Genomic DNA, 23,678 nt, shown 5'->3' with positions numbered 1-23,678 from the left:
CCTTTTTTGAAAATTGCTATTAATTATTTTGATTTGGCACGAGCTTTGATCAATATAATTTAACTTCAATTTCTAGATTCATTACTATTTATTGGGGTTTATGGAAATATATGAATCTGAAGTTATTGCATTATTCTAATTGTGTGCTTCACGATGTTGTTGATAATTGTTTAGCAGGTGTTGAGGGACACATTACCATAAATCACATTAGTTAATTATACGTGATGAAAGTATTCTTTCTTGGAAACACTCCCCAACAAGGTACGATAAAACTTAATTTTGATAATGCAATGTTTTAATCTTCTAACTATGCGGGTGTTGAGATTATTTTAAGGGATGATAAAGTGGATGTTTTATTTGCTTTGTGTCGGAAAGAATTTGGATGTTTGAAGTAGATGAAATCAAGGCTTTAGTTATTTTGAGGGGATTATAGATGATGTTGCATTTGAGTTTTTCTAGTTTGATATTTGAATGAGATTCTTTGTTTGTGATTAAAGCTAATGGCTCTAAGGCACGTAACTTTTATAGGCAATGAAATATGATATTCGAGATTCAAAGCCCCCTCCCTTTTTTGGACTACGAAAGTACTTCATGTTGAGAGGCAAGAGAATGAAAACAGCTCATTTAGGTATTGTTTGGATTCGAATATGAGTTGAGATGAGTTGAGATGGGTTGTGAATAATAGTGAGATGAGTTGTAAATAGTAGTAAAATTTGTGAGTTAAAGTTGATGAATAATAATGAATAGTAGTGAGATGAGTTGAAATGAGTTGAGATGATTTACGAATACAAACTGAGCCTTACTTGTGAGGCATGCTCGTCTTGTAGATGATATAGTTTAGAGGTGATCTTAGGGAATGTTTGGATAATGATTTGAGATAAGATAAAAGTTGAATAAAATATTGTTATAATATTAATTTTTAATATTAATATTACTTTAAAATTTAAAAAAGTTGAATTATTTATTATATTTTGTATGAGAATTTAAAAAAGTTATATTGATCAAATGAGATGAATTGATGTGACTTGAGAGACTTTTGAATCAAACCGGTTAATAACACTTTATTCTATCTAGAGTCTTATTAGATGCTAATCTTTAATTTCATGGTGCTATCATTATAATTGATTATGACATTATTACGAATGAAGTTGTTACGTTCTAAAAATAAAGTATGGAATTGGAGGGTGTTTGCAGTTTGCACACCGGCTTAATTTACATGAGCTGTTTTGGCTGCGTCTCAAGACATTCACGTGGCAGTTGGTGATTGGCGATTTCATGGGAAGGAAGACAAACGAATGCGATAAAGCCCGTTCATCGTCGAAAGCGAACGAAACTAAATCCGACTTGTAGTGGATGACGATGATTGACGCGAGGAAGAGAAAAATTGAAAGAGAGAGACACAGCGACTCGGACCCCACCCTTTCGAAATAAAAATACTCGAGATTCCTCCTTAGCTTGGCTCTCTCGCTCTCTCTCTCTCTCTGCACAAAGGTAAAAGCTTCGCTCTTTTTCTTCTCTTCCATAATTTTCCTTACACGCGATCGTATTTCTCGCGTTTTGTCTGCCTTCACATCTCTCTTCGCTAATCTGATCCAGGTTGCGGGCTTCAGCTGTTTGACATATTTCATACATATATAGGTTTGTGTATTTTTGTTAGCTTTGATTTGTGTTTAGGGGGCTTTTGATAAAGTTCTCGATTCTTTTGCGATTGCGTTTGGTTGTAAATTTCATAATTATGTAGGATTGATTCTGTTTGGGCTTTGTTTTGTTTGAATTATTTGCTCGGTATTCTGGGTGCTTGTGTTATGAATTGCTGAAATGCTTTGTATATTTGGAATGACTGAACATGTTGTGTCTGGGTGTTTGGTTTGCTAAGTAAATAACTTCCTTTAAGCATGGCGGGTTTGCTGTGAAAGTTTTTCTACGGGATGATGACCGTCTCAAAATCCCGTGGATAAGCTGCTGAATTGTTGTATGATCTATGAAAGTTACTTGAAGCTAAAGTAGCTGCGGTTTTGTATTTTTTATTTTTTTTCTCTCATGTGGATCTTTGAATCTTTGTCATTAGCTAGTGTTCATGAGATCGTCCTTCTCCTACCTAATGGAGTTATCGTAGGATCACGGTTACTGGTTAGATATAGTGAGAAATATGTTCGTTTTGGTTTCAAGAATTTCTGGTGGCTAGAATGCGTGTTTAATTGTTAGATCTCTAGAACAAGGTTGGATTGGTGTTCCTTGAATATTTTTTTCTGAAAAAATAGTCAGAAGTTACACCGTTCAATGCTTTTTTGGAAATAATGATTTTGTTCCTGAAAATAATGGGTTTCTTAGCTTTCATGCTTTTGTCCAATGCTCTTCTGGAAAGAATGATAAATTAAGAGCACCTGGAGGAAAATAATAGTCTGTAACAATGGAGGAATCATTGAAGCTGAATTTTGCTTTGCTGTGATCCATTCTTCAATGGAGCATATTTGCTCATATCATTTTGCGTTTTTGCAATATCTTCTGAGAGCAATATAGAGAAACTAAATGGCATGGAGATGAGAGATATGCAGAATAGCAATTATAATTTGGTATTTGAATAGTAACTGAAATCCCCCAAGGAAGTTACTCTTCTTGGGAGGCATAATGGAGGCTCAATTCTTTATAAAAATGTTATATGCTTCCTGTGTCGCTTATTAATGAAGAATTATTACTTGTCAAAAGAATCCTTTGTAAGAATGGCCAGACTCGGAATGAGTTAACAGTAATGATTATTACTTGCAAAATGTGGCCGGAACTTTGTTGATGCTGATTAGTTTGTTGCATTCCCAACAGTGTCCAGAAGTTTGGTAGGGCTTGAGTGAAACTCTCGGGCCTGGTTATAATCCATACTGGTTATTGTCTTTATGGTGATCGTATGTGTGCTAATCATGTAATGATACCTAAGAAATCATTTGTTATGCCAAGGCAGATTGCATATTTCTATATTTAAGTTATTTAAGAGTTGATTTTTTTATTTTTTGTGCAGCCCAGGGTTTTTTTGGATATGGTAGTATTGCATTCCTCATAAACTGATTTTGATATTATGGTGTAGGAAAAATGATTAGGCTATTTAAAGTGAAGGAAAAGCAAAGGGAACTTGCAGAGAGTGCTAATGGAAAGACACCTATCAAGAAGCAAAGTGCAGGAGAATTACGTCTTCACAAAGGTAGAGTCTAATATTTTTATATGAATAACTAGAATATCATAATCAAGTGTTTGCCGGAAGGTACCTGAAACAGTTGCTATGAGGACCTGCTCAGCCAACTTATTTATATCTGAAAAAATTTTTGACAGAAGTTTCAGGATTTCATTGTCATACATTGGTTCTTTACTCACAAAACCTATGTCTTGCATACGAATTGATATCAAAAGCAGATTCTCATATATACATTGTCTGACCCACTTGCTTCCAGCAGAGCCATATGGGTTTATGTTCTAAACTTTTTTATGTTTTTCATTGTGTAGATATCAGTGAACTGAACCTACCGAAATCTTGTAGCATATCTTTCCCCAGTGGCAAGGATGACTTGATGAACTTCGAGGTTACCATTCGGCCTGATGAAGGATATTATTTGTAAGTACACTCTGTAAAAATCTTCAGTTTTCTTCTGTGGATGATGGAGCATCCTGTTTATGAGGTTTTTCTAGTAACACCCCGTGCCATTATATGTGGTGGAAGTTTGAATACTTAACGGGCATATTTGATTGGTGAAAATGTTATGAGAAATTTTTACAATTCTGGGAAAAAAATTTGGAGAAAAAAATTGTGAGACATGTTTTGTGTTAGTTTTGTGGAAGTGGGTAGGAAAAATGGAAATTTGTTTAGATAAAAAAATTTTTAGATATGTTTTGTATTAGGATTTGTGAGAGTGGGTAGGTAGATTTGAAAATTTGCTTGGATAAGATTTTTGTAGATGTATCGTTTTTAAATTTTGTGAAAGATTTTTTTTTTAATAATGTGGAATCCCGGAGACCATGCAAACGCAACACATCTTTAATCCAGTTAAACCCTGGACATATGTAACGCATCCCCATCACATGGCTCAGGTAAAGAAAGAATCAGCTTTTCACTAATGGGAAGTGGCCCTTAGAAATTGTTTGCACCCAAGGGTTTGAACTTTAGACTTGAAGAGAGCATGACACCAAAACCACAACCCTTACCACTTGAACCAACCCTTAGGGTTAAAATTTTTTGAAGTTGTAACCTGGCCAAATGGTTAGATGAAAAGTTTTTTTTTTTGAGAAATAGACGATGTTTTTTGTTTTTGTTTAAAGATGTTTGGATTGAAGTTGATTTTTTTTTTTTTTTCTAGTTTTGAAAATAAAAAGTGGAAGCCGAATGCAGTCTATTATCTTTATTATTATTTATTTATTTGTTACAGAGGTGGCACATTTTTGTTCTCTTTCCAAGTTTCACCTATTTACCCTCATGAAGCACCAAAGGTCAAGTGCAAGACAAAGGTATACGAAGCACATCCTGTTCTCTAAAGAAGTTGTTCTTGATAAACATTATATGTTATGTTTGGAAAGATAGTTTTAACAATGTGTCCAACTTGCAGGTGTACCATCCTAATATTGACTTGGAAGGAAATGTCTGCCTCAACATTCTAAGAGAAGACTGGAAACCTGTTTTAAATATAAACACTATAATATATGGCCTATTTCATCTTTATACGGTATTTTGATTATTCATTCACAAGTACATTCTTGCTACTAGGTGGATCCCTGTTAATCATAAATTGTTTGTTTACAGGAGCCCAATAGTGAAGATCCACTCAATCATGATGCAGCTGCAGTTTTAAGAGACCACCCAAAGTTGTTTGAATCCAATGTGCGTAGGGCAATGGCTGGTGGGTATGTCGGACAGACCCTGTTCCCGCGTTGCATATAGCAGCCATTTGTGATTGCTAAGCACTGAGTTCATTGCTCGAAGGTTCAAGGGCTGTAAATTTTGTTGCAGGACTTCCTAGGGTGGTGCTGTTTTGGGCATGAATTCTTCAAAATGTAGAAGCCCACTGGGAGATGTTTGTATTCTGTGTAACTTAGTGACATGTTTGAGATATTGGTTGGGGACGTTCGATTTTCTTTATTTGGACGTGAATCATCTGCATGAGACTTTAGTTATGTATTTATTCCTTTTCTTTTTCTTGGGTGGGGCTTTTTTTTTTTTTTTTTTTTTTTGGCTGGGGTGCTGTGGGGAGGGGGGAGGACATGCTTTTTACTGCCATACTTCGGAAAATTATGCAAAAAAACAACAATGTTCTGCACTTTTAAACCTTATATAGTTTTAAGAAAAAAACTGTAGACCAAAGAGATATATATAAAAATAAATGTACAAACTGACGTGATTTTATGAAATCCGTTAGGTCTACTTTACAATAAAAGTAATTTTACAATCTTACGTGTCATAACAAGTTACGTTAGTTTGTAGATTTATTTTTGTTTAATCTCTTTGTGACTAAAGTATTTTCTTAATTTTATTTAAGCAACAAAGGTATTCGTTTTCATAATTGTGCTCGAGTTCAAACATTTTTTTTTCTCCGATAGAAATGAGATGGAAACGGAGGGATGAAATGAAAACTGTGCACATATATTACATGCTATTGAGTAAGCCGTATGCAACCTTTCCATCAAGATCAGTTAACTACAACTTGAGGGGATGAGAACAAACCTCTTGTAAGGATGTTAGAAACTAGAATATAGCTTAAATAATTAAATCTGCCTTATTTCATGAGTCATTTTTGGAAACTGCGGCTAATAGAGTTATTCCTACCTAATAATAATCAAGAAAAATAAAATAAAATCTAGAAGTTATGGCCTAAACTTTGAGGTGAGACTCAAGCCCTGTTTAGATAGTGAAATGAAATTATTTTAGATGAAAATTGAATAAAATATTGTTAGAATATTATTTTTTAATATTATTATTATATTGAAATTTGAAAAAATTTAAATTATTTATTATATTTTGTATTAGAATTTGAAAAAATTGTAATGATGAGATAGGATGAAACCGTTTCTGTATCTAAACAGGGCCTCATGCTTCTCCAGATCTAGGATCATTGGACCACCACTCTCAGTAATAATGGAGCTAGCCTTTGGATTATTTACCAAGTGTATTTTTTTCCTTCTCAAAGAAAAACTTTATATTCTTAAAAAAAAAAGAAAAAAAAAAAAGCTTTTAATTAATGCAGTCCATTTAGCTGAAGTGGTAGTCCGGATACCAGTCATTCCCCTTGAATCTTGGGGTTTGGCTTCAAGCCATAGCTTGAACTGATGATAAATGAATGGTCCAAACTTATGGAGATTAAGGTTGAAGCTACCCTTTCCTTTTCTTCTTTGGATTTACAAATATACATAACACTAACAACAAGAAGAACACGTTATATGGGAGCTCAAAATGGTATGAAAACAATTCAGCAACCTATTTGGTTTCTTCTTTTGTTGTAAAGATATGACTGCACATCAATGGAGCTAATATCAGCATACAATTTTATAAATACAAGAAGCAAATTCCAAAGGTTAGCAAAAATACAGAAAACCAGAAGAATATGCCTTTCTATTTCGTTTCTTAAAATTCACAACAACAAACTCGCAAAGATTTCAGTCTTTGAAGGCCATTGTGGATGAAAATGAGCAGGAATAGCACAACCCCTCTCCAATAGCTCAATATTGCAAGATGGACGTTCGGTGTTCCTTCAACTGCAAAGAAATGAAGTCTACTCACTGTTCCTTCATCGAACCAGTCCTAGACCTTCAACTCCCATGGTGGTAAACAGCCCTTATAGTGAGAATGTAGAAACAACGATGACATTGATACTTCCCTCTGATGCATTGATATTGATGACAGATAACTAAAGGCACTCCTCAATTTCTTCTTTTCATTGTCACATCCCTGGAAATCAGGGTCGTGGCATACGGTGGTTGCTTTGAGGGCCTCTGGGAGTACGCAGTTGCACAGTGAACCTACAAGGAAGACAAAAGTTACAAGAATTAGTTACTGTAACCAGCACACGAACGAGGGGTAACAAATATGAAGGTTACTTATGCAGTAGCAAGGCATGCAACTCAATAAACATCCTGTTCAACCTCCATTTTTATTTTATTTTGTTTTCAGAAAAGTAGGTGCTCCCTGGTTCTTTGGGTTGGTGCCTGGATGATGAAACCCAAGAAAATATAATCTGCATGTGTAAATGTTATAAGGCAAAAACTAAGCATCAATTTCTATTTAGATGTTATTACATTAGAGCTTTCGTGTAAGCCTAATCAGCCTTAGGCCTTGTTTGGATTCAGAAATCATCTCAACTCATCTCATCTAATCATTACAATTTTTTCAAATTCTTAAATAAAATACAATAAACAATTTGACTTTTTCAAATTCCAAAATAAAAATAAAGTTAAAAAATAATATTCTAACAATATTTTATTCATTTTTCAATTTTCATCTCATCTCATCTCAACTCACTATCCAAATCTCTCCATGAAACATCAGCATGAAGGGGGAAATCCTGAGAGTAATTTCAATTTTCCATTGTATATGGAGAGGATGAGGCAGTGAAATTGATGTATGCTACAAAAATATTCGAGTTAATCCATGATATAAAATGCATTCAGGCCCTGAGCACTCTAAGATACTTAGAGCCAAAAACTTACTGCAAGCCAAAACTCAAAGTAAAATAGAGTATGATTTATGTAACCTACCTATTCTTGCAAGTCTATTTATCCATTTTGGCATTCGGTTCCCAGTCAGCTTGTAACATATATCCTCACAAAAATGATTGCAGTTCTTAGCAATCAAGTGATACATATCCCCGTTATAGTTGGCTGACTGGCGCTCCATGAACTCTCTAACCTGAACAGGTTCTAAGCATGTTGTACCCATAAATATTGACTTCCTAAACTTGAAGCCAGGGCACCGTCGAGGATCAACCTCAAAGACACCACTTGTTGGGTAGTCGTGAGCTCCAAAGGCATATTCAATCCCATGAACTGTAGTAGCAACAGGGACAACAGAAAACAGTTGTATCATCCAGAAAATATCATGGTTTGGGAAGAAAAAAAGAAGATAGCAGAATATTAATATTTGACATATTTGGATCTCTTCCATGTCCTGGTCATTCAAAGACTAATATGTCTGTACAAACATATTTACATGCATGTCATGGAGAATCCAAGAATCTATTTTTGAGTAAGTTAAAAAAAGGGAAATAGAGGCGAGATGTCAAAGTTAAAATAATATATCCTTCGAGTGGACTGAGGCTACAGAAATATGTAAAATTATATTGCTTGCATCTAAGCCAGAAGATAGCAGTGGATCCGTTATGAATTAGAAAATTTACTGGTCTAGCCACCAGCAAGGAGTCAGATGGTTTAGGTCGAACATATTGCAAGTACAGACTGGAGTTCATTTTTGCTGTGGGTGGCGCAAGTGTAGAAGATAATTTGGCAGACAAATAAAAAATTCAGGGAGAGACATTGTGAGACGGGACTCATGTCATTGACCTCAAGTAGAAGGGTCAAGACTACTTTTAGTATAGTTCGAGAGGGTTCAGTTCAATCAAGAACATTATATTTTTCTGCTGTAAACGAAAATCCAATCAACTGTACTTGCTATGTCATGATATCTTACACCAAATCAGAAAAAAGCAATTGTCATCATCGGTAATGTAATCTAAATGTTCTAACTCAGTCATCGACTTATGCTCTTACCATTAACAACAAAAAGTTCGTGATTAAGAGAAATATAAGATAAAAGTAAACTAACCTTCCACACCAGAGTGAAAGATACCAAGTCCAGCCCAATAAACATAGCCATTTACGGGTGTCAAATCATACACATTTAGATATACAGGCGTACTGCCTCGACTATATCCTGCTGACTTCACTTTTGGGAATATGCCGAACCGTGTGGCTGGTTTGCCTCTGAAACAAAGAGGCATAATAGAGAACAGGCCGTCCTTTGGTATTGATTTCATGATTAAGGGTGCAACTAGGAATCCATCAACGCCTAGTTCCAACCTGCCAGAACGGAAATATCTTCGATCATTCAAATATTTTCAACTTTCTTAAAAATTAATGTTATCTCGTTATTGTCCAAGAACTATTTTTGAACAGTTTAGTAATTTATTTATTCCATCAGTTTCTTTCTGCATATCTGTCATCTAATTTACGTAACTCTTCCTCACAAATTGGATAAACTGGATATTTCCGTACATAAAAATAAACTAGAGGAAAAAGAAGGTACATTTACGGCTAAATCTTGCAAGGAAGCAGATCAGATTCATTAGGAAACAAGCAATGGTAGAGCAGCTGATCATATTTAAACAGCAATAACTAACAGCAGAAATTCAGAAGATTTGATGCGCAAAACAAAACAAGAAACCAAAAACTTGAGAGGAAAATAAAAATAAAGGAAAGTGATAATCAAAGAGGCCCACCAACCTCTATGCAAAGGACACCCATTTGAAAGTGAGGAAAACGCAAGAACCAAAATGCAAGACAGCCAATTTCAGAGCAGAGAGGAGGGCTCTGGGAAATGAAGCAATGTGGGTGCCTGAAACCCACCCATTGTCTTCGGTCCTCCTGACAAAGAGGCTCGGGAAGCACAGAAAACACAATGCTTTTTGAAGCCCAACGTTGAAAGAGAATAATACAGAGGAAGAAGAAGAATAAAGGGTAAGATGTGTTGCAGCTAAAGGTAAAAGTGAAATCGTGAAAGACATGCTGTCTCCCAGTCACAATTTTGACCGGCACGCCTTTTGAGTCACCCGGGTACGGTCAAGTCCATTCCAAGTTAACTTGAATAGAATTTTGGTTTCCGGTGACTGAAAATCAAGGATTTTACTATGAAATTAACATAAAATCTAGAGAATAATTTTATGAAACATAAACATACGTCATCTGTATGATAAAGTACATAATAATTTTATCAATTGTAATATATATATATATATATATATATATTCTTCGATTTCAAGGAGCTGATAGTATTGCTTTTGCTTTTGCTTTTGATGATGAAAATTAGATTTCGCTTATTAGTAGTGTTTGTCGTGACTTTTGAGTTGGATGCGAACTGTAGAGATTTGGATCTATGATTGATTGAATTTGTACGTTGATGCAAAATGTCGTGAAGCTTTTCTGGGCTTTAAAATACGTATTTCTTCCTCAAATCTGCAGAGTTGTGATTATTGTTTTGAGGAACGTTACCGGAAATCGATCCGTAAACATACTACCTAAAGAGTTGAGAGCCCATTGACCCATTGTCAGTAAGCAGTAAGCATTACAAAACCACTGCTCCTTTTTCTCCGCCCTCCAGCTCTCCCTCCGCCGTGCTGGATAGGTCTGTGTGGCGACCTATTGCATCTGAAACTCGGGTCAATGATTAAGAGTGTGTATAGATGTTGAAGTGAGTTGAGTTGAGTTAAGTTGTGATGATAAAATATTGTTAGAATATTATTTTTTAATATTATTATTATTTTAAAATTTGAAAAAGTTAAATTATTTATTATATTTTGTATTGGGATTTAAAAAAGTTTTAATGATGAGTTGAGATGAATTGATGTGAGTTTGGTAACCAAACGCACCCTAAGATTAAGCTAAGATATTGAATTCCATGTTTGCAGACATACATATTACAGACTGCTTACAACGCAAGCAAGCAAGCTTAGAGAATGGCTAAAGCCTTAAGAGATAATATACGTCCATCCCCACGGTTTAGGATTCACATAAGCTGCTAGAACAAGAGGGGCTTGATTCACTACAGCTAGCAACAAGTAAAAAGCACAACATGTCTTTATGAAGACCACAGAGGAAAAAAAAAAAAAAGGCAAGCATCATTTAGTTCAGCGAACATAGTGTTGTATCAGGTGTGAAGCTTATGGCATCACAGTTCCTATGCAGAAAGGGCATAAATCACATTGTCCGCAGAAGAAGAAACAAGTAAAACGCGTCGTGCTTTGTAACATTTATACTACATTCCATTTTAACGTGCTAAGCACCCAAATGCTATAAGGTATTTCTAAGAGCATACAAATTTTACCAATCTGAACCATCGGGGAAGGCTTCCAGGGCATCCTTCTTCCCTTTAACATAAAATTCCACTATTGCTTTCATCCGTGGAAGCTTATCAGGGTGGTAATTCACATGAACAATTACTGGTTTGAACTTGCTCAATTTAGCATCCTTCCTGACAGTCTTGAAGAGGACTTTGCTGTTCATAAAAAGATAGAAATCCATAGTTCTCCTGGCAGCATGAAGCCCGTCATACCCTGGATGTGATGGTTTAAAGAGCTCCTCATTGAAAACTGCCTGGTCCCAAGAGTTTGGCTCCCTAGAAAGCCGACTGGCTACTCGATCCAGAAGCTCGATAGAAGGGATTGTTGGTCTGATATAGAAGAAACCGGAGTTATACACCCATATCCGCATTGTATGGGCATATCGAGCCCAACCCATTGCAGGTTCATCAAAGACATCATTATACCCATAAGCAGTCATGTTATTGTGACCATCAGTCATGGACTCCACATCAGAATCCCGATATATATAATGAAAAGGATTCTGCAAATATACAATATCAACATCTGACAGAAGAACACTATAACCCAGTTGCAAAAACTCCCTCAGAACACGAAATTTCAACCCTGAAACAGCATGGTTCCCTCCAGTCCTCGCAACTGAATCAATACCTACATCTGGATCTCTTTTATACACTGGAACAACTTTTGACTCGCAAAACCTGGCAATCTCCTCGTCCAGAGCAACAACTAGATAATTGGTTATACCCACACGCTTAATATTAGTAAACCAAACCTCCAACATGTCCTTCACATTTGAATTTGCAAGAGCAACTATGAGCTCTCTCTGAACAGCAACTTTCTCTAATATCTTTCCCAGTCTTGGATTCACGGATTCATCAGGGGCGATGGTAGGGTTGGTTCTTAAACCCTTGACAGTACCAAAACGTCCAGCTTTATGCTGTTTACCCAACACAAGAACCTGCTTCTGTGCCTGATCTTTCCTTTGTTCAGCCAATTTAACTCTTTCTGTAAGCTCCCTAATTTGTTTTTTCAACTCAGCATTTTTCTCCGATGCTGCCACAAACTCTGATTTCAACATGTTCATCCGTTCAGATGATTCACATGAGGCTGAAGCAACCTAGTCAACAAAAGTATGAAAAAGTGAGCATTATTTACAAAGACTGGAAATCTGCGCCTAAGAATCTACCCATCCATCCATTCAGCTCCATGTGAACTCCATATGCACTATACTCATGACCACAAGATGAAATATATAAAAAATGCAGGAGATGCACAACTACATATCTCATATTAACATGTTTGAAATAAAGTCCCTCACATCGGGAAATGGGGAGGGAAAGCATTACATATCAGTCTCATGATCTCCGTCGATAAGTTATCAGTTAATCTATCAGATAATAAAAATTTCAGTATTTGAAACAAGTTACAAAGACTCATGGCCCCCATGAACCACAACATGAATATTCTCCAGTTCAAGTCAAACCGCAAATGGTGGTGGTTGCAAACTAAATAAGCAGAGGTTCACATTTTCAGCTCTCTCATTGTTTCTTTTGGGACAGAGAAACTACATTCTAATTAAATTCGAAATATTTAAAAGCAACAGAATTGTAGCCTTAAATAATTACTGCCTCTATCCGAATTTATAATATTTTTGGGACGAGGAAAATCATGCATATATACATTCAATTTTCAATTTTCTCTTGCTTTTATCATTTGGCGTGTTCTAAGATTCATGTTAATTGTACGTATAAATTGGGACGAGAGAAATCATGCATATATACATATATTTTTATATGTAGTTTTTGGTGAGGTGTAGCACACAGATTACTTGCAACTAGAACTTTTCAACCAATATGCTAACCATTTGGTGGAAAACCCATGGCCAATTCAAAGTAAAAAACCTCAGAAACTCTTTTTTTTTTTATAAGTAAAAAACCTCAGAAACTCTCAGCGACGACTTTATTACCACCAATAATAAAATCCCGGATTAGACCCACAAATCTAACCACCAAATTACACACTTATACACTATAAAACACCAATAAAAATTCAACATCCCAAAATTTAGAAAATAATAAATAAATAAATAAACATTTTTCTTCCAAAAAAAAAAAGGCAAGGAAATAGGAACCTGGGCATTATCAGATTTGGAGATGGTGTGAGTGAGAATAGGGGTTGGGAGGAAGAGGCCGTGAGGGAACAGGAAGGCGAAGACGCACCCCAACAGGACTCCCACTGCGATGGCCACGCCGATTGCGACTCTCGATTTGGGGAGCGTGTTTCGCATCAAGAGCACATCTCTGCGGCCAGTCATTGGGAAAGAGAGGGGGGGGGGGGGGGGGGGGGGGGGGGGGGGGGGGGGGGGGGGGGCTTCAAATGGTTACTAAGTAGTGACAAGGGGTTAATTAGAACCCTTTTGGAGTTGCGAGTGTGGACGCTCAGAGAGAGAGACAGAGATACAGAGGCAGATGTGGGTATGTTCGGGTCAACGGCTTTCGGTCACTTGGGTGAGGTTCAGAGTCAGAGAGATTAGGGTGCCCGAATGAGCCGGAAAGCTCAGGGAGTGGTTGCTGAATTATAAAGGATCGAGAAAAAGATAGATAGACGGAGACTCGGACGGATTCAAAGCTCAGAAGGCCCCGTTTCCCCGTTTCGAAACATTTACGCTCCTAACTCTATATCCTATCATCTCATCATTATATTTTTTTTAAATTTTTATATAAAATATAATAAATAATTTAATTTTTTTAAAATTTTAAAATAATAATAACATTAAAAATTAATATTTTTCAAAAATTTTATTTAATTTATTTAAATCATCTCCTTTCCCAAACCAACAGTAAATAAATTAATTCGTTTGCAACGCTTATTTAACGAGGAGAGTAGCCTGTTAAGTAATGCCGTAATGGTAATGACTTCCCCCTAGGCTGATAACAACACGAGAATAGAGGAGACCTGTCGTTGGGGTCGTCGTGGCTTGCATCATGTCCAAGACTCCAAATGCAACAAGGTCGTTTCCCCCCCATCTTTGCTTGCCCAAGCCACGCCCCAGTTGTATCACTGGACATCTTTGCCTCGAGTGTGCATTTCGAGCGAAGCCAACGAAATCACTACCAGAAAGTTTGTTAACGCTTGAAAAATAGTACAGAATACAGCATCAGCATGCTGTTTTTTTTTATCTATAGCATTCACTCAGAGGAAAAAAAGTATTTTTGTTTCCATTATAATATAAGATGGCACTAATAAGCGATTTATGATTTGTATTGTAAGACTGAGAAGTGAGAAAGCACGTTTTTACAAAATTCTAAGAACTGATATTTGAACGGAAGGGAAACTTACCATATGGGCCAGGAGGATGAAGAGAGAACTTGTTAAAGATTAATGGAGGTCCCTTCATCCGGTTGTGCCAAAGCCCATGAATTTCTATATCCACAAGGCATCAGAAATCAATCGTGTTGTCATGCTGCCAATCAAAGATGACCACAAATTCAATACAGTGATCCGGCTATCTCATATGGTTAGTTCTTCAGTCAAGCCGGCTAAGGTTCTATATATCTCCTCTGTTTTACAATGAGATATATCACTAGAAGTGAATGTATGAACTCTGTTTTGCACATATACCCAGCTGCAACCGACAAGTTTCTTGACCTCCTTCCCTCTCATCTTCTTCCTTATTCTTCCCATCTCATCCCAATTGCCCTCTGCAGCATAGACATTGGCCAATTGAACATACCGAGCACCATCGACTCCTTCACTTTCGAGTAGTTTCTCCTCCGCCTCTCTTGCAAATGATGTATTGCCATTTGTCCTACAAGCATTCAAAAAGGCCCCCCAGATTACAGCATCCAATTCTATTGGAATCATTTTCATTAAAGCCACTGCCTTCTCCAGTTGATTAGCCCTCCCATATAGATCAATCATACATGCATAGTGGTCGATCTCAGGCAATATGTTATAGTCTGTTCTCATGGAATGGAAAAATTGCTCACCCTGTTCTACCAATCCACAGTGCCGACAGGCTGACAGAAGGGCGACAAAGGTGACTGCATCCGGTCTGACACTTCTCTCCACCATTTCCTTAAAAAGCTGGATAGCTTCAGTTTCATGTCCATGGTGAGCATAACTGGATATCATTACATTGTAAAGCACTGAATCTCTGTCAGTAACTCTTTGGACAATCTTTTCTGCAAATGTGATGCTACCACATTTTGAGTACATATCAACCAAAGCAGTGACCAGCTTCTCATCCATTCCAATCCCCGCTCTGAGTAAGTAAGCATGAATCTGCTTTCCAGGACCAAGGTCAGCTTGTATTGCACAAGCGCTGAGCAAACTGACAAGGATTAAAGCATCAGGAACAGTTCCTTCTTTAGCTTGAAACTCACGCAAAAGTTCAAACACAGCTTCACATTGCTGTGATCTGATGTAACCTGAAAATAAAGCAGTCCAGACAACATTATTCTTCTCTGGCAATGAATCAAAAAGCCTTCGGGCTTCCACCATATTGCTTTGAGATGCATACCCCACAATCATGGAGGTGACTGCAAATGGGTTTCGACTCTCAATTGCCGAATGAACTGACTCTGCATACTTTATATTCCCACACTTGCAGTAGACATCAACAATGCCACTGCTTATAAATGGATTCAAACACAACCCGTTTTTCAGAACCCAAGCATGGACTTCCCTTCCAAGCTTCAAACTTTTCAGACCAGAGCAAGCACTCAAAACGCTCGCAAACGTATATTCATTCCATCTAAAGCCACTCTTTTCCATAAGAACGAACAATCTCAGTGTCTCCTCCCCATAACCAATTTGAACATAACCTGAAATTAATGTGTTCCAAGACACTGTGTCATTTAACTCGGCTTCTGTCCAAAAAATATCCGAAGCCAATTCCAATTTGCCTTCCCTACAGCAAGCCGCCACCATTGCATTCTTCGAAACTAAGTCAACCACCCCATGATCAAATCCGCTAAACACCCACCATGCTCCTTCAAAACAGCCACATTTAGAATACATATCTATAAGAGAGCTAACAGCAAACCCGCTTAAATCATTAGCGCTTTTCACCATATAGGAATGCAACTGCATTCCATATGATATGAAACCTAGCTTGGCGATCAAGTTAAGCATTGTTGTGAGAGTGAACTCATCAATTCTGATCCCCTCACATTCCGACTGCATGTCAATAAACAACTTAAGCGCATGAGCTTCGTACCCATCGGCGCTTACATATCCTGACAGCATTGAGTTATATGTAACCAAATCTCTATGGGAAGCGGCATTAAATAACACTCGCGCTTGTGTCAAGTTTTGGGATTTTATATAAGCCGAGATTATTGCATTCCAAGAGAAAGCGTTTTTCTCGGGCATTTCATCGAACAATCTGCGAGCTTCGCGCATAAGGCCGTGTTTGGAGTATAAGTGAATGACTTGATTGGAGGTGAAAATGGTTGGGATAAAACCAGCTTTAATGGCTTGGACGTGATATATAAGGCCATGATTTAGGGACCTCATTCAGTCATTCACGTGGCCGTGGCTGCGTGGGGATACTCTTTTTACCTTGTTCCTGTACGGCTGTGTTTATGAACGACGTCGGTTGAAAGAATCAGAGACTTATTTATACTTTCTTTTATTTATTTTTGAATAATATTAAACTCAATTTTCTAGAAATCCGCAAACTCGCGTTGAAAAAAAAAAAAGTAAAGCTTGTTATTAAAAAAATTGATTTTTTTATGTGAATTTAAAATTTATTCACTTCTTTTAAAGAACACCTAAACTTTGTTCACATTAAAATTGTACAAATAATTTTTTTTATTTTATTTATTGATGAGAAATTACAATCCGTTTAGAAAGAAAATGCAATGCATCCAATTATAAAAACTATGATTTGTATAAATAAGCCATATCACATCAAACTACCTACTAATTAATTAAAGTCGTCTTCAATAATATTAAGAAAAGACCTAGTTGGCTTTTTTTTTTTTTTTTTATGTTATATTGTATTATTTGTTATACTTAACGGTCTCATTTAAATGTTGAGCTGAACTGAATTGAGTTCTTTATAAATAGTAATGAATTAAAATGGTAGAATGAATTTTATAAGACTCACCGAAGATGAATTTAAATGTATTTAGATGTTAAGATGAGTTTAGAAGTATTTATAAAAGGTTGAAAAAAATTATAAATCTCAAGTGTAAGGAAGTGTTGAGTTAAAAAAAAATCATAAGTCTCACATGTAAAAAAGTTTGAAATTCAGATGAATTTAGTGATTTTAGAATTAGATATTGAGATGTCAAACTCAACTTAAAATTATATTGAACTTAATTAATCTTAATTCAGTCTAAATTCCAAACGGAAACTTAAGTCAGTCACTCATTGAAATTTTGCAAAACCAACCATGAATTTTATTATTATTAGTATTATCATCATCATGGTAGTGTTTTTTTTTTTCCCGGATAAGTGATCAACGATGAATTGTGTCAATATACAAAGATCTTGATTTTATGTGAAAAAGAGATCTCGGTCTCATGATGCATCGGTCCATCTTGATTCCGTTGTCTTGTTAATCCAAGAAAGGGTACCAAAATACAGGAATGAAAATTTCAGAGATAGAGAACATCCTCTGACGCTTTACAGCATCGGTTGATTGAACAAAACTTTGGCAGCAGAGTACACTGACCTCGCACCATCTGCACGCACAGGAAATTCACATCAGTTAACGCTTTAAGCTTTGTTTCTGGTTGTATCTTGTATGTTTATTTACTTATGGTTGATGTCTCCATGCGTTAACAATGTCAGGTTTGTTCTGTATCTATTTTGTTAACGGACTGGTGTCAGTGTCTCAAAATGCTATCGAGAAAAATCTGGAATAATTTCTGTCTCTGCATTTTCCAAATGTCTCATGATGAGATTCTGAAATGTATATCTCTACAAATTGCTTGTAAAATGCAATTTTTTTTTTTCTTTTTTTTATAACCGTGGGTGTCCGGGCCAGCTTGCATGCACCTCGACTAATCCCATGGAGTCCTGAAGTTAACGACCAGGTAAACCTCCAGTGGTCCTAAGGAGACTCGAACCGGTGACCTAAGGCCGAACCAGCTGAGCTACCCCTCAGTGTTTGTAAATGCGATATATGATCACATACCTGCAATTGTGGCCAAACTAAATGCACCCGGCACATTGGCTTCTGCCTCAACTGCAGCTTTGGCTGCTGCAATTCCAACTGCCACGCTCTGCATAATATTTAAACCTGCACAAATTGAAGCAAGCGTCCCACCAACCAAGCAATCACCAGCTCCTGTGAGCCTCACAACTGATGCGGGAAGGGCTGGGAAATGCACCGCAAAAAGATGAGAATCCCTTTCCAAATCTGTAGCATCATGCCAATGTGGCGGACAGCTTGATGTCACAACCTTATAGAGCCGTCCAGAAGAATCAAATGCCTTAATTCTTTCCAAACTGGCTCTCTTGACGGTTGGCCCTCCTCTAGAACATAAGAACACTCCATCTGAACCAAGGGTTAAAACAACCATTCTGATACCCTTTTCTAGCAAAAGCCAGATCGCTGGTTTCAGCTTTTGGAACAGTGACTCTGCCGAATATTTATTCCCCCTTTCAATTGGAGGAAACACATTTGCACAGGACAAAGCATTTGCCATGGCAACAAGTTCATCTTCATTAGGTGAAGCAATACTTACCTGCATAAACCTCCATATTAGCTGGAGACTGTGCAAAATAAGTGAACAAAGTGTAGGTTCAAGCATAGCAGCTACAAAAATAAAATCATATGCTAAGTTTTTGCTAAACTAAGTCCTAAATATAGAATGAGATGACAGAGCAGAACTCAGAACATATAGAAAAATATCACTTTCTCAAAAATCCCCAAGCAACCCAAGATGAATTACTGAAAATTAATACTCATCTGGGTGTCATAGCACTCACATACTTGGCAACTGAAGCAATTCTTCTGGATTTTGAAACTGACACAGGCTCAAACCACACTGGAATGTTAGATTCAGCTGCAACTGAGGAATACCCAGATAGAGAAAAGAGATAGATGAGAATGACATAAAATCAGCAGAGTCAATGATCCTACAATTCCAAATAATAAATGTCTTGGAGAGAGTTTATAGGTACTTTGGCAAGAAGCTTCTAAAGCAAGAGGACTCAGATTTGCATCAACCATCAATATTGGAGCAGTACATATATTGCCCTTGAATTGTTGAATCCACTCAGGTGTAAGAAACTCTTCCTGAGTTATGGTTAGAATAAAAAAGTATCATGTCCTGAAGGTACTGTTCTTAAAATTATATAAGTTGGCAGATTAGCAGAATCACTAAATCCATAAAAAATCAACTCACAATAGCTTCCACACTCGCAACAGCAGCTGCCAACTCTCCACTTACATCAAGTATGTTGCAAACAACCGGAGTCACTACATCTTGTTGCTTCCGAATCCCTACTCCAAATAATATTATGTCAGAATAGAGCAGTACAATGCTTTGTACTGATAATGTTTCAATATTTTTTTATTGGCACCAGGTGTCGAGAACAAAGTCTTCATTAATCCCGGGCATGCACAGGCTCAACAAAGAGTTTCCCGCAAGTGCACATCGGGTAATTCAAGGAAAAATTCCCCCAATCCGATGGCCCCTATAAATTATATCCAACCTTATTCATTAATGTTTTTATCAATATTTCCATCAAGACAAGAAGGAAACAAAACTTGCGATGTTACTAGTGGCTAGCACTGAACTAATTCTTCTAAAAATATATGTTTTCTTTCACATCCAGCAGCTTCTACCAAACACAACAATAGGAAATTTATTATAATGCATATATGCATTATAATAAATTTCCTATTTGTGCCTACGCTCATAAATAAACATCTAGAATTTCAGAAACACAAGCCAGTCACACTTTTCCTCCCCCTCTTGAGTTTATGTATCTTCAATTCATTTTTACAAATTTGTTTTCTACAATCTACATTATCTTTTCTAAGTATTCTTGTCACTCTAAACTTCCCAATCCATTCTCAATATTTTACCATAGCCAACACAAGCATGCTGGCACTACATTACTCATCATAGAAGCCACACCAGCAAATCCAATACGGGGAAAATTTCCAAGGAAATATTATGGTAAGTACCAACAGTCCACCTTTGAACTGGGACTTAAGAAAGATATGAGTGATACTGGCTTGTTTTAGTGACAGAAAAAGCCTTTTTGTGCTAGAGGCTTATCCATCCCAACTTCAAACAAAACTGTTAGTCAACGTAGGAGTAAAGGCACCTAGTTATTGAGTTTGAGTACGTTTGGATGTTGAGATGAGTTGTAAATAGTAGTATTTGGTGGGTCCCATTGAGATGAGTTTAACTTTTTTGGTTCAAATGTATGAAGTAGGTTGAGATGAGTTTAGCTTTTTTTATGGGAAGTTGAAAAAGTAGTGGGTCCCATCAATGATTGGTTTGAGATGAGTTGAGTTTGGCTCAACAACCAGATACAAAATTTAAATATAGATCAAGATTTATGCAATTTGGAAAAGAAATGGTCTCCACAGATGACAACTAAAGGCTGTAAACATGAAAGGGAAAACCTTCTGTAGACAGCCCAGCAGATTTCCAGTGTTGTATCAACAAATTTCCTGGTAAGAGAAGTGAAATCTGTCAGATTCAATGGAAGCTATACTGGCTGTTGGTCAAATTGAAAGAGTATAGAAAAGGCTAAACAACTTCTGATCCATATGTAAATCAGTTCTGCTAAAATGTAGTGATAAACAGGCCAGTGATTAGGTATTTTAATGCACAAGGATGGATATTTCTGAATTTAATACATGCTGCATAACATCCGTGTCCCAATCCGCATTCAGGCTGGGGGAAAGAAATGGAACCGACGGATTGATTATGCCACACTTCCAAGAAAGTATAATGTTGGATATAAAAATATTACAAAACTCTCGGATAACCAGATTGGATTCCTACGTATGCAAGTATAGTGTAAGCTCCATTTACATCTTCAGAACAAAATTGTCTTCCGCATTACGTATCTGTCAAAATAATGAAAAAGCGAGCAACACAAAGCTCACCTGCCATATCAAGACCCACAGCACTAATCATATAAGGCTTTGTTCCGAGCTTGGACATGCATTCAGCAACATTCCTTGCTACACCTCCAAGTACATAACGAACCTAAACAGCAGACTCGCTAAAGTTAAGTTTCCGGATAATACATACATTTGTGGATGTGTATAAATAGAGAAAGGAACTTCTTTTCCTATCATTTTAACAGTTTGATGCACATGTTACCATTAGCTATAAATGAATCCACACCTGTATTTGTATTTCCAGAGAAACCAACTCTTCGTCAATTAATAATATCTAATGGAAAGCTATAAATAATAATAATAATAACTTGTAAATGCGTTTATAATAAATGGTAAGTACCAACAGACATTTGAAAATTATTAAATTACTAAAAAAATATAATAAATACCTATACTCAAATGGGCTCTTGTCCATAAGAAATTGACATCATTGAAATACTTTTGAGCCAAGAATAAGGGAAAAAACCGAAATTACAATTAAAAAGAATACCTTTCCAGGAGTGGTTGTTCTGGGATTTGCAGGCATCGAAGGTGTGGCATGAATGTCCAACACCATACCTCCTATGATCACAGGTTCAGCCTCACCATTTATCGGCTGCCCACCCTTTAGTAAAATCTTACAACCCAAAAGAAAGTCTCAATATCGTGCAATATATACTATAGTATATTACTAGGCAAAGAGGGAACGGAAAAGTGCGAACGAAGTCATCTTACCGGAGAAAGAACGGGATTAGGTCGTCTCAGTAGGAGGTGACGAGAAATAGCCTCCACTCGCCTCTGAACACTGCTCTCCATTTTCGCTCCTCCGAGACTAGCCATAGGAGACTGGAGTTCCGACTCGGTCAACAATCACACTTAGTCATGGACCGGACTTATAATTATTTGGGGCAGGTCCAGAAAATTTGGGCTATAACGTTTTAACAACGGGTCTGAATTATATGGCTAGCCCACTGAGGATGGTATTTTGGTAATTCTAGTGTGAAAATAAATTTCTATGAACGTGCTATAATTCCTCTTTAGGGTTGTGATAGCTGTCCATCCTGGTCCCTGGATGATGACAATGATGATACAATTATGTGTATATATACATACACACACATACATACATACATGTATGGAGATGAAGATGGTAACAAAATTCATCCCAAAAGTCTTGGGGGAGTAAATTGGTTTTAGCAATTATTTATTCTAACAAGTGTATATGAATAAGTTTGATAACAAGTTTTTTTTATTGACACCATGTTTTTAAGAACAGCGTCCCGACTAATTTTAGGGGTATACAAGCTCTTGACAATGAGTTTTTTTACAAGTACACTTCGGATAATTCAAAAAAAAAAAAAATCTCTGAGTCTAATAGTCCTAAAGATTGTTTATACTCAAGAGGATTTGAACCTTAAATCTAGAAAAAACATAACCTCAAACTCAATGCCTTTATCACTTGAACCAACCTTAACAGTTAATCTTGCCTTAGCTAGTATGTAAAAGTACTAAACTCAAAGACATGGAGCATTGCTCGACCAAACACGACAGGCCGATCCAACCATGCATTCAGCCAAGTTGAGCCACACACATGCACGCAAACTAACAAAGTAAACAGGGCATGGACGGACTCAATGAATCTCCCAATTCATTTGATTATAAAACTTTAAAGGTACGAGAAAAGGCCAAAGGTCAGTACCAGCTACAACATTAATTGCTTGCGAGGACATTTAAATAATAATAATAAAAAAAACATTAATTAATGTGTGGAGTAAAAAATCTTTGGTCACATGATCATGTGTCTTCTTGGTATTCAATCTCAATGCATCTATGCATGTTTCCCCTAAGTATTGAGGAGAGAGTCCAAGCAGCTTAGCTTCAAACGACCATATTAATGAATAGAAAAAAATTTTGAGAAAATGACTGCTGCCATGGCCCCATGCATGTGCTGTAATTTCAAATTTGGGATTTGGGTCGGAGAGAGATCAAACGATGATCTGATCATATCCAAAAATAAAATAAAAATAATCTCGATTAATATATATATATATATATATATATATAATTCGGAAAAATGTGAGGTGGCCTTGAGATTTCATATATGTCAGTTTCTAAAAGATCCCCATATCTATATATATATATATATATATATATATATATATATATATGTATGTATGAAAATGCTAAACAGACCGAAAAATTCTAAAACCACGTTAACCGTAGCATCGATCTCCAGTTTAGTATTGAAGGGTGCGCTCTACAAGGAAAATGTTTATACGTGATTAGTTATTTGGGATGTAAATGATATTGATAATTTCTTATCGAATACATTATTATCGTAAATATTTATTTTTATCTCAAATAATTAATTATAAATAATTATTTCTATTTCAGATGCATCAAGATTTTTGCAATTATGTATAATAAATTAAACTAGTATTAAATTAGACATACTCATGATCATGAAGTTTAATTTATTATATTTTTTATTTAAAACCTAGTATTAATGCTATTATCATGCATGCGTGTAATGT

At 36.4% G+C, this 23,678-nt stretch overlaps 4 protein-coding genes, 1 long non-coding RNA gene and 1 pseudogene across 10 annotated transcripts; 2 read left to right on the top strand and 4 right to left on the bottom strand.

Annotated features, from left to right (window-relative positions):
• Nucleotides 1-1,339: 1,339 nt before the first annotated feature.
• LOC121258391 (NEDD8-conjugating enzyme Ubc12-like) lies at nucleotides 1,340-5,148 on the top strand. 3 transcript variants are annotated; one of them, XM_041159902.1, is made up of 7 exons: nucleotides 1,379-1,491; nucleotides 1,597-1,638; nucleotides 3,077-3,190; nucleotides 3,490-3,598; nucleotides 4,407-4,485; nucleotides 4,584-4,700; nucleotides 4,778-5,148. In XM_041159902.1, the coding sequence occupies exons 3-7, from the start codon at nucleotides 3,082-3,084 to the stop codon at nucleotides 4,913-4,915; spliced, it is 552 nt and encodes a 183-aa protein (XP_041015836.1). In that variant the 5' UTR covers nucleotides 1,379-1,491; nucleotides 1,597-1,638; nucleotides 3,077-3,081; the 3' UTR covers nucleotides 4,916-5,148. The 3 variants fall into 3 exon arrangements, with proteins under 3 accessions (XP_041015835.1, XP_041015836.1, XP_041015837.1); XM_041159903.1 differs by lacking the exon at nucleotides 1,379-1,491 and having other exon boundaries at nucleotides 1,498-1,638; nucleotides 4,778-4,878; nucleotides 4,985-5,148; XM_041159901.1 differs by lacking the exon at nucleotides 1,597-1,638 and having other exon boundaries at nucleotides 1,340-1,491.
• A 1,253-nt stretch (nucleotides 5,149-6,401) lies between these two features.
• LOC121258409 lies at nucleotides 6,402-7,545 on the top strand. 2 transcript variants are annotated; one of them, XR_005939390.1, is made up of 3 exons: nucleotides 6,402-6,542; nucleotides 6,622-6,789; nucleotides 6,872-7,545. It is a non-coding gene; the product is annotated as an uncharacterized LOC121258409 (long non-coding RNA). The 2 variants fall into 2 exon arrangements; XR_005939389.1 differs by having other exon boundaries at nucleotides 6,407-6,542; nucleotides 6,662-6,789.
• On the bottom strand, nucleotides 6,491-9,419 carry LOC121258379 (annotated as a pseudogene).
• A 1,397-nt stretch (nucleotides 9,420-10,816) lies between these two features.
• Nucleotides 10,817-13,704, bottom strand: LOC121258350 (arabinosyltransferase RRA2-like). Its single transcript, XM_041159854.1, has 3 exons — nucleotides 13,418-13,704; nucleotides 13,189-13,381; nucleotides 10,817-12,174 (listed from the first exon to the last, which is right to left on the bottom strand). Exons 2-3 carry the CDS (start codon nucleotides 13,369-13,371, stop codon nucleotides 11,056-11,058), a joined length of 1,302 nt encoding a protein of 433 aa, XP_041015788.1. The 5' UTR covers nucleotides 13,372-13,381; nucleotides 13,418-13,704; the 3' UTR covers nucleotides 10,817-11,055.
• Nucleotides 13,705-13,950: 246 nt separating this feature from the next.
• On the bottom strand, nucleotides 13,951-16,648 carry LOC121258326 (putative pentatricopeptide repeat-containing protein At3g18840). Of its 2 annotated transcripts, XR_005939379.1 has the most exons (2): nucleotides 14,397-16,648; nucleotides 13,951-14,188 (listed from the first exon to the last, which is right to left on the bottom strand). XR_005939379.1 is itself a non-coding variant. In XM_041159814.1 (1 exon), the coding sequence occupies exon 1, from the start codon at nucleotides 16,575-16,577 to the stop codon at nucleotides 14,568-14,570; it is 2,010 nt and encodes a 669-aa protein (XP_041015748.1). In that variant the 5' UTR covers nucleotides 16,578-16,648; the 3' UTR covers nucleotides 14,298-14,567. The 2 variants fall into 2 exon arrangements, 1 of the variants encoding a protein (XP_041015748.1); XM_041159814.1 differs by lacking the exon at nucleotides 13,951-14,188 and having other exon boundaries at nucleotides 14,298-16,648.
• Nucleotides 16,649-17,444: 796 nt separating this feature from the next.
• On the bottom strand, nucleotides 17,445-22,038 carry LOC121258348 (pseudouridine kinase). Of its 2 annotated transcripts, none has more exons than XM_041159851.1 (9): nucleotides 21,880-22,038; nucleotides 21,656-21,781; nucleotides 21,148-21,250; nucleotides 20,659-20,706; nucleotides 19,424-19,521; nucleotides 19,200-19,314; nucleotides 19,005-19,087; nucleotides 18,208-18,760; nucleotides 17,445-17,752 (listed from the first exon to the last, which is right to left on the bottom strand). In XM_041159851.1, the coding sequence occupies exons 1-9, from the start codon at nucleotides 21,982-21,984 to the stop codon at nucleotides 17,694-17,696; spliced, it is 1,290 nt and encodes a 429-aa protein (XP_041015785.1). In that variant the 5' UTR covers nucleotides 21,985-22,038; the 3' UTR covers nucleotides 17,445-17,693. The 2 variants fall into 2 exon arrangements, with proteins under 2 accessions (XP_041015785.1, XP_041015784.1); XM_041159850.1 differs by having other exon boundaries at nucleotides 18,208-18,788; nucleotides 19,009-19,087.
• Nucleotides 22,039-23,678: the final 1,640 nt, after the last annotated feature.

This window comes from Juglans microcarpa x Juglans regia, chromosome 3S (genome assembly GCF_004785595.1).
Source record: "Juglans microcarpa x Juglans regia isolate MS1-56 chromosome 3S, Jm3101_v1.0, whole genome shotgun sequence".
Lineage (NCBI taxonomy): Eukaryota > Viridiplantae > Streptophyta > Magnoliopsida > Fagales > Juglandaceae > Juglans > Juglans microcarpa x Juglans regia.
This window is presented reverse-complemented; position numbering and strand designations above follow the sequence as displayed.

What these genes read in the sequence shown, in the direction of transcription:
- LOC121258348 (XM_041159850.1), bottom strand. Translation starts at nt 21,984, where the DNA reads ATGGCTAGTCTCGGAGGAGCGAAAATGGAGAGCAGTGTTCAGAGGCGA. An exon ending in GAACAACCACTCCTGGAAAG is followed by an intron (nt 21,251 to 21,655) that starts GTATTCTTTTTA and finishes TCTGCTGTTTAG; the next exon opens with GTTCGTTATGTACTTGGAGG. An exon ending in AGAATTGCTTCAGTTGCCAA is followed by an intron (nt 18,789 to 19,008) that starts GTATGTGAGTGC and finishes TATTTTGCACAG; the next exon opens with TCTCCAGCTAATATGGAGGT.
- LOC121258326 (XM_041159814.1), bottom strand. Translation starts at nt 16,577, where the DNA reads ATGAGGTCCCTAAATCATGGCCTTATATATCACGTCCAAGCCATTAAA.
- LOC121258391 (XM_041159901.1), top strand. Translation starts at nt 3,082, where the DNA reads ATGATTAGGCTATTTAAAGTGAAGGAAAAGCAAAGGGAACTTGCAGAG. An exon ending in CCTGATGAAGGATATTATTT is followed by an intron (nt 3,599 to 4,406) that starts GTAAGTACACTC and finishes TATTTGTTACAG; the next exon opens with AGGTGGCACATTTTTGTTCT. An exon ending in AGGTCAAGTGCAAGACAAAG is followed by an intron (nt 4,486 to 4,583) that starts GTATACGAAGCA and finishes TCCAACTTGCAG; the next exon opens with GTGTACCATCCTAATATTGA.
- LOC121258350 (XM_041159854.1), bottom strand. Translation starts at nt 13,371, where the DNA reads ATGACTGGCCGCAGAGATGTGCTCTTGATGCGAAACACGCTCCCCAAA. An exon ending in CCAAATCTGATAATGCCCAG is followed by an intron (nt 12,175 to 13,188) that starts GTTCCTATTTCC and finishes TTTGTTGACTAG; the next exon opens with GTTGCTTCAGCCTCATGTGA.